The 15,015-nt window shown below is 46.8% G+C and overlaps 1 protein-coding gene across 3 annotated transcripts in view; it reads left to right on the top strand.

The window, feature by feature from the left end:
• Positions 1-6,745, top strand: part of csnk1a1 (casein kinase 1, alpha 1) — a 35,065-nt gene extending 28,320 nt beyond the window's left edge. For all 3 annotated transcript variants that reach the window (XM_061233755.1, XM_061233754.1, XM_061233752.1), the window contains one exon: positions 4,435-6,745. In XM_061233755.1, coding sequence (XP_061089739.1) covers positions 4,435-4,442 — 8 coding nt within the window. In that variant the 3' untranslated portion in view covers positions 4,443-6,745. The remainder of the gene's footprint in view (positions 1-4,434) is intronic.
• The last annotated feature ends 8,270 nt before the right edge of the window (positions 6,746-15,015 follow it).

Genomic DNA, 15,015 nt, shown 5'->3' with positions numbered 1-15,015 from the left:
CCCTTCACCCCTGTAGAGGTACAGTTCTGTGCAAAATCTAAGGCACCCTAGATTTTTTAAATATAAATAAATATAAATATATTTTTTCTCCTGCATTTGTGTGTCACTAGAAAAGGAAAAACTTGAGTTCTACCTTCACTTACCAAAATTAAATGTTATCGACAATTATGTGTAATTTCTAAGTTACATAAAAAATGAGTAGCTGCCTTTTCAGATAGACTTGACCAAGGCTGTCTGGGATTGTCTGGAGAGCCCGAAGCAGTGAGGCAGCCAGAGTCTGCAGAAGAACTGCAGAGTTCTCCGTTATGTGTGGAACAACCTACCGGCTGCTTTTCTTGTGAAGCTGCAGGACAGTGTTCCTAAGAACTCCAGCCAAAGCTGGAGGGTCGCAAGGGTCATAACAATACGAGTTTCAACTGTTCTCACTGCTCTTCCTAGTAATTCTTTTGATATTTACAACCTTTATTGTTTTTGAAAACGTCTTCATTTTACAGATTTTTTCAAATATATGTGCCTCAAGACTTTTGCACTGTACTGTAAGAATGGTCCTGTCCCACCTGCCTCTCATGGCCGTTATCCAAGCTTCATGTTCCCCAAATCCGGCCCTGGGAGGCAGATCATCAGCCTGCATATAACGTCCGGTGTGCCAGCGCAGTTAAGAGTGAATGAAGCACTCTGCGCTCAGCCTTGGCTTTGCGTCCCGTTGAATATAAAGGTGAACCACATAACCAGCGCATCCTGTAGCCCCGCTATCATCAAATATGGCCCTCGAATCCAAATCCAGCCCTGGTTGTGTTTTCTCCCGGGTAATTAACTGAACGACTACTGATGGGCCAGGCTCTTCACCCCAGACTCCCAGGTTAAGGGAGGTTGGGAAACCAACTGCTCTCTGCCCTCGATTTGATGAGCCCTGCTATAGACTGTGTCCCTGTCTTGGTCAGAAAGCTCCAAACCCCCTTGGTCATGCCCCACACTGAGTTCCTCGCAGGGTTTGGGAGTTAGCTGCTACCTGTTAGTCTGGGGCACCCAGGCCTTATGACAGACCCAGGATAAAGCTTGGTCTGCAGTCTCCCTGTACGAACCATTGGTTGAGTGCCCCTCCCCCCCTACACTCTGAGGTCAGGAGATATTTTACATTAGATGACAAACGTACACGCTTTGTGTATTCTGCCAGTCTGTGCTCCTCTCTGGGTTTGGAGGGAGTGGGAGCCAGAGAGGCTGAAGCATTCATTAAATATAGATATGTAAAATAAAAGCGCAATGACGCTCTTGTTCTCTTTGATGTTGCATCTTCTGCGGTGGTGGGGAAACAAGCGCCTGGCAGAAAAGGCGGCTATAAATAGGACTTTCTGATGACGCGGAGTTGAGGTAATCCTTTGTCTGCTCTGCCACCGGCCCCTCTGCACACTGTAGCGGCTCCTAGGGGCCTTGGCCCCCGCATCCCTGGTCTGGAGGCTGGAGGAAATCCTCCTCAGAGAGGGAACATTCCTTTCACCCCAAACATTTACTACTTCTGTTACTGTGGCTCTGGAATCTTCAGCTGACATTCGCCCCCCTTCCCTTCAGTTTAGTTTACAGAAAGGATGTGCTTTAAGAGAGGGGTCGCTTAACCCTTTCACGTGTGAGGTCACAAACGTGATTGGAATGTTCGTAACTGAACATTCTAATGCTGATGTAACAATCACTGCTGCCAATTCAAAAGCAATGGAACACCGACTTGGAATTTCTAAAAGATGTTCCAAAAAAGGGCCCCGCCCCTTCAAAGGGGTTAAATATGGCTGTAATGGTTGGAATGTCCATTGCGAGTTCTGTCCCTTTAAGGGGGAGAAAATTCTTTGCAGCACAGAGAGAGAGCTTGAAAGCCCACAGCTTGGAATTTAAATGGAAGCTAAACACTCTGGAGTACTGGAGCCTGAAAGAACTTTCTTTAGAGTGTAGGGGGGTGGGGGGGTGGACTGCTGGTTTCTTGGATACCAGTTTGGCTTGCCCATTATATTAGCCTGTAACAATACAGGCATTGTTAATGTGGGTTTGCATTTCGGCCCTCCTGCGCAATTGCACAATGAGCGCATTAAATGAACTGCATTCAAAGTGAGCAATTTCAGCAGAATGGGGTTAGCGCAGGTAGCCTGACTGAAAGCCTGTAGGGCTTTGTCAGCCAGTCAACTCTTCCAAACGCTGTCCCCAAAGATTCTTTGTTTTTATTTTAAAAAGAGGAACAGAAACGGTGACTGCTAGCGTCTCGGGACTGTCCACCCGTTTAGAGCGACTCCAGATCCGTGGCCAGGCTCGCATTGTACACGGCAGGCCTTTCGCTATTTCTGTGCAAATCAGCTGTCGCATGAACGGAGGGCCACTAAAGCAGAGTTGAGCCCCAAGCTGCTGCACAGCTTTGTCCTTTATACATGATCTAATCTCATTAGGGTATTTTTACCTTTGCTTTGATTATTTGTATCTTTCCGGTGTGCCCGTCTGGTTGTGTGCTGTAATCGGGCGGGGGGCTGTCCATGTGTGTGGCCTTCATTTTGTGCTGTGCCCTCCTCCGTGCGCCTGTCCCTGACGGTGCTGAGATTTAAGGGGTTTGATTCCTTGCCCTGACCTTCAGAAACGAAACTAAAGGCAATCACAGGAAGCTGAGGGGGGGGGGGGGTTGGTGGACGAGCACAGGTGTGGGTAAACCGGTTCCCCCAGGAAGTGCTTTCCGTCCCCCCCTTCTCCCTCAGTGGTGGATTCTCCCAGAAGCCATTTGCTGAATTGGTTGGGGGGTGGAGGGGTGCTAAAAGTGTCACATACTGAGAATTAAACCGCCCTTTCACCTCATCTGCTATGCCTGGCCTGTTACGTCAGCTGGTCTTCAGCCACTCCAGGGAAATGAAAACCCAGGCACTTTGAAACGTCAAATTTAGTGGCCAGGGGAAGAGCCGAGAGGCACAAAATGGCCGACCCGCAGGAAGGATGGAGCTGTGTCGCCAAAGAGGCATAAAAACACCTCTCGACCCCTGTGTGTGTGGACGGTCTACTGGGGTCAGAGATCCTGCTTTGGCCCAGGCAGGCTTCTTTGATTTGAGGCACCTCGAAAGCTCAAGTCAGCCCTCCCCCCCTGTTCTCAGACTGCGACTTCCTGGTGTCACTACCTTCGTACAGTCACTGTTAGCACGGAACATTTATTTTATTCGATTTATTTACCCGGGACACAGTGCAAGTTAATCAACATTTTCAGTTTCCGCATCAATGTAAATGCGCCAGCGTTAGCTAATAAGCCCATTTTCATCTGTACTCCCTTACCCGCATGTCTTTGGACGGCCGTAACCACAGCTTCCGTGTGCCGGATGGCACCGGAGGGCGGAAGCCGGGTCTCGGATTGCTGACGGCTGCGGCTCCTCAAGCCCGGCTGCGGGTCCTAATGCACTCGTGTACGGACTCGACCCGTTTTAATCGCCGTTTGCAGGGCGAGGCCAGCGTGCGTCAGAGACGCGGCTCCCTGCTTTCATCCGTCCTGGAAGGCTGGCAGAGGGAATTATGAGATTATTGTGCACAGGGCTCTGATGTTCTTGCTTCAGGTTTTTAGGCTGCAGCAAAAAAGCACTTTAGTGCTGTAGAGCAGCCCGTCTCGTCTGTGACTGGAAATGTTCTGTCCGCCTGGCGAAATTTCTAAAAAAATTATTATTTTTAGAAAAAGAAAAGAAAAAAAAAACTCGCTCAGCATTTTTTCGGGCTATAGTTGGCACGTCATTCTCAGCAGTGAAGACTTTCCTAGTGGCTGCTCTGTCAGTGGGAACGTGAGGGCAGGAGGTGGTGACAGCTGCATTACCCATAGTGCTTTTGGGAGGGGGTGAGAGCGGACAGCGATCTTGTGTATCGCCCCCCCCCCCCCTCCCCCCTTCCCGGCAAAATGGTCGCCCCACAGGGTGCAGCTTATACCCCCCATTTTAGCTGAGCAGGAAGAACGCACGTCCCAAGTCTCATCGCCCTAGAGCTCTGGAGTACACGCCGATCCTGAGCAGGCCTTCCCCAAAATAACCTGCAAATGGCGTTTGTGTCGTCTACCCCTCGCCCCGACCATGTTATGTCTGAGCTGTGTGTTCTCTTTGGCAGGACACCCCACACTTAACTTCAAATGTTAATCACTCTGTAGCTCTTCACATGGCATGATAAATGAGATTGGTTCAGCGGGCTCCAAGTATAGCCACATGAATGTTTGATTGGCCCTCTTCAGCAGCGCTTTGCTGCAGCCGGTCCCTGGCCCTGCCTGGGGGCCGAACACTGGGCCTGTTTATTTGCTTTACTTTTTTTACTCTGACCTCGCTGATGACATTGCCTGCACCCTTCCCCCAGCTGAGAATACCGGTTAAACCTGACTGTTAACAACCTTCTTTCTCCGCTGTGTCTCTCTCTCTCTCTCTCTCTCTCTGTCTCTCTATCCGTCTCCTGCAGGTTTCTAAGCATTAAGACAATGTAATGAAGCAGAGCAGAATGGTCGTAGCAGGATTTGCCTTCCAACACACCCCGGCATCTAGGATCAAATTCACCGGACCCTGCCAGGCACCGTGGGCAGCCATTTTCCGCTGTTAAAGAACTTTGTTCCATATACTATATATGTAATCAGTATATATAGATACAATGCCCAGCATCTATCTATATATTGGTATGTATATACTATATACACAGAAAGCAGGCTAGATATGGAGCTTTGAAGCTGTAGCCTTTTCTATTGTCCTGTTCCTGAAGACTTTTTCTTTTTTGTGTTTCTTCAAAACTGAAAACTATATAAAATGGTCGGCTCACAGAGGGTATAATTGTGCAAATGCCAATATTTTTTCCCAGAGTTCCCTCTTCTCCAGTAAAGAAGCGCTTGGGTTCACTCCCAAGCTCTCACTCATCAGAAAAGCTTTGCCCCTTTTCCGTGTGGTCATCGCGTGGCATGAACTCCCCACACGTTTTCGGATAACGCCGCTGTGGCGCGATCTCCGACACGCATCAGCCCGTACGGTCACTGTGTGTGTGTGTGGCGTGATCTCCAACACGTATCGGTCTTTACGGTCAGTGTGTGTGCGTGCGCGCGTGCGTGTGTGTGGCGTGAACGCCGACACGCGTTGGTCCTCGTGGTCACAGTGTGACGTGATTTCCGACACGTGGCGGCCCTTGCCGTTGGATGTAAAACATTTGAAATGCACATTTCTTTTTTTTTTCTTTTTTTTTTTTCCTCATTCTCATGCAAAATGAAAAGATGTAAAACTGTTTATCATCATTATGAATGAATCCTTGAATCCTGGATATTACTAAGCAAACATTGGGTTTCTTTTTCCATAAAGGTAATTAAGACTGCCTGCTGATATGTGCTAGAAGAGCTTCTAATGTGAAGATTTAAAAAAATAAATTCTAGTGACTACTAGGTTTCTCTTTAGAGCGCTGCATTAACTATATTGTACTTGGTATACTGAAGTCTAAAAAAAAAAGATATATACACTCCACAAAAGCATATTCATTACAGATTAGGCATCACTTGACTAAACCTGTATGTAAATTGCTTAGATGAAAATTGTATGCATCCATGATCTGTTTTTTTTTTGTTTGTTTTTTTTTTTGTTTTTTCCCCCCCCATTTGAAAAATGTTAACATGTTGAAATGGCGAAAGTAAACGTTTGTCAGATTCATTTTACTGCTACGCTGGCCTCAGTGTTCCATTCTGAGACGGATGAAAATTGTGCTTACTCCACCTCACCCTACCTGTTATCATTTTTATATACATATATACATTTTTTTTTATCAGTAAGAATTAACTTTTTTTCCCTTCAGTTTTATAGTTTGACTTTCCCTCTTTTAAATTGATCATTTTTGGGGAAAGGGTGTTTTTGTTGCTTCTTCCTGCGGTGAAGCAAATCTTGTAAGATATCTCTGGGACTTTCTCTCTCTGCGACTGAGAATTTCGCTGCTGTTTAGCGTAGCGACCTTTTCCTCCTTTTTCCTTCCTTTTTTTATTGCAAAGAAAGTGTGTTGGAGGGGTTTTTTTTTTTCTATATACTTTGGAGTCTTGTAAAGAAAAAGCAAGATTAATTTGACTTAATCTCAGCCTTTAGCCACAACTGATGCTCACCGGAAATTTAGCAGGCTGATTCCTTTTTTTTCCTTTTTTTTTTCTCCCAAATCCCCCCTACCCCCCTCCTCCCCATTCCCCCTCTGACCCAGCTCAAGGTATTTTACTGCTGGACATTCTATAAAAGTGTAATTTATTCCCTTTTAGCATGTCAGAATAAATTAAAATGACTTGTCAGAACCACTGTCCCAGTCTCTATAATTTTGAAAATAATAATACACAAACCTCTGCCTTAGGGTTAAGCGTCCAATTCATATTTTTTCTGTTCAAACGTCCATTTCTGTTCATTCCTGTCTTCACTGTACTACACACACATGTCTGAACTACCACACAACCCTCGCATTGTCAGCGTTTTTCTTTGAAACGTGTATTATGGGAAATGGGAGTTTTAAAAATACCAGAGAGAAATCGATACATTTAATTGGGGAAAAATATATATACATTTCAAAAGAAATGTCCTCTGTGGAATTGAATTTAGGCAAAAGGTGAATTTGTGGACATGGTGCACAGGTGTTGCTGTTATCTAGAGAAGAGGTTCCTGTAAAATGATTAATTGTCAGGGGGTGGCGGGTAGCTATAGGTGCTTGTGGTGGTGTTTTACCAATATCCAGGATTTATATCTGTAAATATTAAAAATGGCTTTAAATTGCAGTTGTGGAAATTTGTTTGTGCAAATCACACTGACACCAGTGGCTTGAATGTAATGGGAGTATTGGGAGTTTGGGGTGGGGTGGGTCAAATGAGCTTGTGAAGAAAGTTTAATTTGCTCATTGGGATGTAAATGTTATGCTCATAGTGCGTGCCCCCACGCACACACAATCCCTGTTGGAATTGTGAGAAGCTGCCTACGGCGTTGAGCCATTTCTCTGCTGTTGTATAATCAAAGAAACTTGCCCCCCATTGCGATCCAGGAGAAATGGGAGGGGTATTAAAATTGTGTGATTGTTTCAGTTCTGAGATTTCCGTGGTAATCTCACTGCAGTCATTTTGGCTCTGGCTTACAGAGAATCAAGACCGAGAGGAAGATTGTCTGGAATGAACACTGGAAATGTAGTAAAGAATGGCCTTGCAGCAAAACCCCCCCCCCCAACAATGCCCAATTTCCCATTGCATTGTTAATGGGGGAGGACTAGTGTGGGCCACTGTACAGAACTGTCCAAGAATACCAGCTCCACGCACTACCGTTTCACCATAGCATACATTTTTACTTTTTTGAGAATTTTTGTGCTTTTTTTATTTATTTTTTTTCCTGTAGCTGAATGTTTTCCAGATTTGTATCATTGTCACAGAGTTGATTGTTTGCACACGGAAGTCTGATGGCTATCTGGAAAACCCAAGTTCCTGTGTGTATTTGAACAGGTTTCTGTTTGTTTACCGGAAATTGTGCAAGCGCATTCATGTACAAGCCCACGCGCACGCGCCTCTCCTCTTCCTCTCGTCCGGCAGTGCCTGGCTTGCCTTTGTCCTGTACTATGAGGCGGTCTACTTTCCTCCAACCCTGATGTCGTCTGAACATGCGGTCAACAGGAAATGGGACCCCCCGGCTCTAAAATATTGAACCAAACTGCCATTTTGGTGGGGAGGAAGGGGGCCTGGGATAGAACCTTGTACGGTCGCGGTCTTATTTTCCTGGGGTAAGGGATGGCTCTGTCCATCATCCGTGTGAACTGAGGGTTATTGGGGTGAAGTATCTGGGCAGAAAAAGTAAGCGAAGGAGCTGTCACCCGTTTACCCATTGTGGTGAAAACGTATGTAAGAAGCAGCTGCTCCAGAAAACGGGGGTGGGGGGGTGGCAGACAGCCTACCAGCTGGACAATGGGGGCTGGTGAAAGACCCCAAGTCTGCAGGGGGGAGGGGAGAATCTCGCATGGGCCAAGTAGGACACAAGGCTTGCATTGGAAAGCCTGTTTGAAAACGAACACCGAATGACTAATGGGACTGTTTTCCGTTTGGGAGAAAAAAAAAAAAAATGGCATGACAGTGAAGTCGTTAGAGCAGTTGGGTGCGGCTGGTGCAAATAATTGCAGGTGTCGCATCACCGCACCAAAGCGGCAGATTTTTTATTTTATTTTATCACCAGGTCGGCCTGTGAGTGTACCTCTTCGCCTCGGTGCCGAGGCTGGTGTGCGAGGTGTCTGCTGGGATGTAGACCGGTCTCCATGGCCCCTTGATTAACGCGTCACGTGCTGCGCAGGCGCACGCCCCCCCCCCCCCCCCCCCCCCCCCCGCTGCTGCGTAATGTAATCCTATTGCTGGGCTAAGCTTCTCCACCCCCCCCCCCCTTTCTTTCTCTGCAGGGTAGGCCTTCCTGATCTCCCTACCCTGCATTTCATCAGCATCCGTCTGTTCGAGGGCGTTGCTTTGTCATAAGCATACCAGGATGGGAATCCTGGAATATTTAAATCTGGACGAGAGCGGGCCAGGCACCTCTGGGTATTGGGGACGTACTTATTTGTGCCGGTGGGGGAGGGGTGTCCGCGACCCCGTGCTGTGATCGCCCGGCTCGAATGTGGGATCTCGGGAGCTTCAGAATTGGGAGGGAGGATCGTACCGTAGGCTACGGCTGGGACGGTAGCACCTGTGGTGTATGCAGCTGCAGGTCTCGGCACGTAGTCTACAGGGAGACACCTCACTGAAACCGACTATGTGGCTTACGTAAGCATCCCTGCGCATCACACCTATGTACCAGTCAATTTGAGTCACCACTCCTGCTTTTTTTTTTTTTCCTTTGTGCAAATTGCACGTTGCTTTTAGATTTGGCTTTCAGCCTCTAAATCAATAACAATTTAAATATAAATAATGTATATATATATATATATATATTTTTTTTTTTTTTAAAGACCTACCTAAGGTCTATCGACTATGTGGAACTAAACAAGGAATTCGCACACACACCTTGCTCGATCAATGGCCTCGGTAACATAAACAGAAATCCAATTATATTTCACAGATAGCCTACATTACAATACAAGACGTACAATTAACAGACACGTCAACAGCGTGGCTGGTAACTATCCTGGCGGCATAACGACGCTGTCTGCCAGCAGATGACAGGTTTTGGTGTGTGGACCTCGGTAGTAGGTTGGAAACTGTGGTTCCCAAAGGGAGAAAAAAATATGACGGCTTCTCGAGGAAACAAGCCCGTATTTTAACCCGGAACACAACGATGTTCCTTGCTGTTCCACGCTGGCTCATTCACTCGAGAGATTAAAACAAATCTGCAGAATTAATCTGTTTTGAGTGACTACAGCGACCCAGATACGAACGCATTGCCCTGGCTTCAACCTCCACATTTAATTTATCAGGTCTAAAGACCCTTTCTTTAAAAAAGCCATACACGTGACTGTGAAGTGAACAACAACGCATATTCGCCGGATTCCCTCCCATATTTCTGGCGGGGCTGTTGTGGAGGGTTTACCGAAGTTCCCGTTTCATTATGCTAGGTAATTGCGCGCTTGTAACGTCCGTGAAAATACCGATATTCAAAGGTCAAACGGAGAAAGGGGAATATCGCTGGAGGCACGTTTCCACGCGGGTCGCCCCTGCTGAATGAAGGAAAATTGTTAGAGAACATCCAGTACACATTTCAGCATTAAAATAAAAAAGTCGAGAGAGTAATGATTTCATCAGGCACCGGGTAGTTAGATTTGAACTCACCTGAACCTAGAACAACACCCTTTTTCCTTTGCCACACAATTCAATTCCTCCATGCGCGCCCCTTTGTGGCCATAATGGGAAAATACACAAGCTTTCCAGGTACATTGTGTAAGCAAGGCTGCGTCAGAAAAGGCTCTGCAGGATCAAATTTCGGCCTTTCTTTTCTTAAAGCTAGTCCTTCTCAACGTGCGCACAATGTAAAACTAGACCGATGCTAAATGTGACTGCCAAGTATAAGGACGTATGACAATCCACTCCACATAATGTAGAAGTTGAGATGCATGTCGGGGTGAAGTATCAAATTTCGTGCGCCTCGTCAGTCGTTAGTTATTGGCGTTTGGGGGTGCTATGAATGGCGTCGTAATTCAATAGCAATACAGCTCAACCGTGTTGCACGCCGTGTATGTGCATGAGCTCGTTTCAAAGGGCAATATCCATAATTATTCTGTACATACGTGTGTACCAATATATTTAGGCCTATATGAAAACCAATCGATTTAGATTAAACATCTTACTCTAAATATATATATATTTAATTGATCTGGCTGCCATAAATCCACACAGCAGTAGATGCGTAAGCGACCGGGCATGTCCTCCTCCAGCTGCATTAAAAGGGTTGAATTTCCTGTGTTCGTGCAGCAGAATCGGACCGTTCTGTCTTTAATTAGAACAGCGTTGTTTCCCCCCTTATCGGGCCGCAGTGGACTCAGACGGTGCGTGTTTGCCTCAACGAGGTGTGAATCGGCGCGGGAGCGGTCCTCTCCAGTGCAAATTGGATTGCTGAGTGGCGTGATGTGTCGGCACTCGCTTTTAATGACACAAAAGCCTGGTGTGTCCCCCTCCTTCCCCTCTGCCACCCCCCTTCTACACAGGGGGATGGGTTTGGGGTTTATAATGTAGAGCTGGTACTATGCAGGGATGGGTTTGGGGTTTATAATGTGGTTCTGGTACTATGCAGGGATGGGTTTGGGGTTTATAATGTGGTTCTGGTACTATGCAGGGATGGGTTTGGGGTTTATAATGTAGAGATGGTACTATGCGGGGATGGGTTTGGGGTTCATAATGTGGTTCTGGTACTATGCAGGGATGGGTTTGGGGTTTATAATGTGCTGGTACTATGCAGGGATGGGTTTGGGGTTTATAATGTAGAGATGGTACTATGCGGGGATGGGTTTGGGGTTTATAATGTGCTGGTACTATGCAGGGATGGGTTTGGGGTTTATAATGTAGAGATGGTACTATGCGGGGATGGGTTTGGGGTTCATAATGTGGTTCTGGTACTATGCAGGGATGGGTTTGGGGTTTATAATGTGCTGGTACTACGCAGGGATGGGTTTGGGGTTTATAATGTAGAGCTGGTGCTATGTAGGGACAGGTTTTGGTTTTATAATGTGGTGCTGGTACTATGCAGGTATTAGTTTGTTTATAAGTATTATGACAGGAAGGGGAAATGTGATGCCTAGTTTTGAGCCCCCCCCCCCCCCCCTCCCATTCTCCTCTTGAAAAATCTCCTCACAGGAAATGAGTTGGGAGAGCAGGATTCCCACCCCCCCATAGCATTGTGTTGCCCAGGGTGATGCAGTCCATTGTATCACCTGTTCTTCGTTGCTGCAGGAAAGACTCGTTTTTCTTACAGAAAATTGGATTAAGGCTCATAGAGAAGCTCTGTGCGGAACCCCTCCGGGGAGAAGATTCTGGAGCTTTCTCTGGATGAAAGGTCCTACGATTCAGCAGCACCCACCCGTACTCCCGCCCGTGTGCGTTTACACACGGAGCGCACTCAGCTTCCCTCTCAGATCCGTTCCTCCGGCTGTGTTACGAGCCTTGCTGCACACAGAGGGCTTTCCCGGCGCTCGGGAACGCGGGGATGGGTGGACCTTTGATGAGAAATGAGCGGAAGAGGAAGAGGTGGAACAGATTGCTGATCCTAACGAGCTGTGCTGTTAGTTCCCGCAGGATATGAGGGGGAGGGCGGGGGGTGTTGTGCTGGCGGCGAGCCAACATGCCACACTGCTTCTGGGACACCCCCCCGCCCCATATTTGCGCGTCTTTGATCGCATGTCTCAGTTATTGTGGGAAAGATAATGATCAGTCAGGCCTGCGCTGTTTCTCAGCTGATGAGCGGGAGTGTAAGAGAGTAACGGAGTAAGGGCTTGTGGATGTGAGCTGGTCTCACAGGGTGCGTCACAGGCCAGGGAGAAACACTGCATGGAGAAACAGTGTATGGCCTAAAACAGACCAGGGAGAAACAGTGTATGGCCTAAAACAGACCAGGGAGAAACAGTGTATGGCCTAAAACAGACCAGGGAGAAACAGTGTATGGCCTAAAACAGACCAGGGAAAAACAGTGTATGGCCTAAAACAGACCAGGGAGAAACAGTGTATGGCCTAAAACAGACCAGGGAGAAACACTGCATGGAGAAACAGTGTATGGCCTAAAACAGGCCAGAGAGAAACAGTGTATGGTCTAAAACAGACCAGGGAGAAACACTGCATGGAGAAACAGTGTATGGCCTAAAACAGACCAGGGAGAAACAGTGTATGGCCTAAAACAGACCAGGGAGAAACAGTGTATGGCCTAAAACAGACCAGGGAGAAACAGTGTATGGCCTAAAGCAGACCAGGGAGAAACAGTGTATGGCCTAAAACAGACCAGGGAGAAACAGTGTATGGCCTAAAACAGACCAAGGAGAAACAGTGCATGGAGAAACAGTGTATGGCCTAAAACAGGCCAGAGAGAAACAGTGTATGGCCTAAAACAGGCTGGGGGAAGGCTGGGGCCCCTGACCTCTGCTACATCCTGCTCTCTAAATCAGGATGAGGATGGAGGGTGAGTGTTTTATATTCATGTTTGTGTGTGTGCATGCCTGTGTGTGTGTACATGTGTGTGTGTGTGTGTGTGTGTGTGTGTGTGTGTGTGTGTGTGTGTGTGTGTGTGAAATCCATGTGCACTGCAGTCAGTATCTGTATCCTGGCGTGCGTACTGTACACACACGTTTAATAATGCACAGCTTATGGAGAGAAACAGACCGCTGAGCAGAAGCCACAGGAATCCCTGTGTACACACTCCGGTGAAAGCACACGAGGAACGGGTCAGACCTGAAATGGGAAAGGGTGGGGGGAGAGCTGCGTTATATAAGCCACTGTTCACAGGTTTCAAGTGGTTACAACAGGAATAAAGGTCATTTCTGCCCCACCTTAACACTGCCGTGATAGTGGAGTACGACAGTGTGACCAGCCTTTTTACACCCCCAATATACACGGTTCATAACTTTATCACGCTTTTACGAGTGCGTGACAAGTCGCGGCCCTCCATTTCCCAGCATCCACGTGCCAGCTCCAGTGTGACGGCACGGGGAGTCACCGGGCGCCCGGCGCGCTGAAGGAGCCACGCGTTGAGGCAGGCCCCCGAGGCCCCCGGGCCCCCGGGCCTCCAGGCGCCCCACCGTCCCGTGGGACACCGCTCAGAGACAGGAGGACTGATTGAGTCTCAGAGCTGGGCCACACCCAATTAAAGGTGTGTTTGGGGCTGCTGAATGAGCAGATAAAGGACTGGGTGGGGGTGGGGGGGTGGTAGTAATGCGTGAGTCATAGCACCCCCCTCCTACCCCTTTACCTGCTCTGTTGCTGCATGCCCCCTCCTTATGAGTCACCGCCGCCCGCCTCTCATCCCGCCCCTGCCACATCCCCTGCTTCCCGCTTTTCTCTTTTCTCTCTCCCTTTCCCTCACTCTCTCTCCCTCCCTCCCTCTCTCTGTGTCTCTTTCTCTCTTTCTTTCTGTCTCTTTCTCTCCCTCTCTCTGTCTCTCTCCGTCTCTCTTTACTTTTGTTGTTTATAGTTCAAACAATGAGGTATTTAACACAGGAAACACATCCTCACGTAAATGATCAGGTGTCACATACACGTAGATGTTATGTTCTTTTCTGTTTCTCAATTTCAGTTTCCTTCATGAGTATGACAAACACTCATTAGCACATTAGCATTACCAAAGCACATACATATACATGAAAGACACATTAACACACAATGGAGAGATACATCGAAAATATTTATTATAGCAATGAACTGTCATTTAAATTAAAGTTGACAGTAAAAGAAAGCCAAATAAAAGAAGAAGAAAAGGCCAGTTCCTCAGGTTGTTGTGGGTTACCTCCGACAAGGGGAGGGGAGGCAATGACTTGGAATTTTACAAAAAAGTTTTTTTTTTTTTTTAAGCAGAAATCCTTACTTCCTCATATTTGTCTCGGTTTGTTTAGTCTAAATCTTTTATAAACTGCAGTGTGAACACAGTTCTGTTCTCCCTGGGTAGCCATGTTTGTGTTCTCTCTCTCTCGTTCTCTATCTTTCTATCTCACACACGTCTGTCTCTCTGTCTCACACACAGGCACACACAGCATGGCTGTCTTTATAGTAGTTCCCCTTCAATCCGAGTTCCCTCTCACTATACATCCCTCTGTCTCTTTCCCTGTCACTATACATCCCTCTGTCTCTCTGTCTCACACACAGGCACACACAGCATGGCTGTCTTTTAGTAGTTCCCCTTCAATCTGAGTACCCTCTCACTATACATCCCTCTCTCTCCCTAGCAGCTTGAGCACCACCAGCAGAATACATGTACACCATGGTCACTGCAAAAACTGAAAAATATTTGAGTCTTGTATTTAGACTTGTATATAGACTTTCCTTTTTTTGCTAAATGAAACAAGAAGAGATAGTCTGACTGATTTCAAAACTCACCAATAGGGTAAAAACAAAACACATTTGTCAAGCGTTCAGTAATAAGCTAATATTTTCTACTTGAAGTAGGATTTGAAGTGTCGGTACAGCTAGGAGGGAGGGCCCGTTGAAATATCTCCTGAACTCTGAAACACTTGGGCCTGGAACAGGATAAGGCCAATGTCAATGGAAAGATATTAGGAGTGTCATATTTGTTGAATAAATGATTAGCTTTGACAAAGGTGGGTCCTTGGATTTAGGTATATTTGAGTTCCGATTGACATTTTAACTGTTTTGCAATTCGAAATCAGCAGCCTTCCATTAGAGAGGTGGCCAGTATCACCGTATCCTGTACACAAAAACACCCTTTTTTGTGTCCTTCTATTAAAACACTGGCCTCAAGATCCAGAATTGAATCCCACCCATGTTGACTGTGGCTTCAGTTGGCTCTGTCATTGTTTGATTAAAATATCTCTATATAAACATACATTTGATACATATATCATATTTTGCTTTTTGTATATGTATGTACTGCAATGATCGTATTT

Source organism: Conger conger, chromosome 3, assembly GCF_963514075.1.
Source record: "Conger conger chromosome 3, fConCon1.1, whole genome shotgun sequence".
NCBI classification, from domain to species: Eukaryota; Metazoa; Chordata; class Actinopteri; order Anguilliformes; family Congridae; genus Conger; species Conger conger.
Note: the sequence above shows the minus strand (reverse complement) of the source record. Positions and strands in the feature narration are given on the sequence as shown.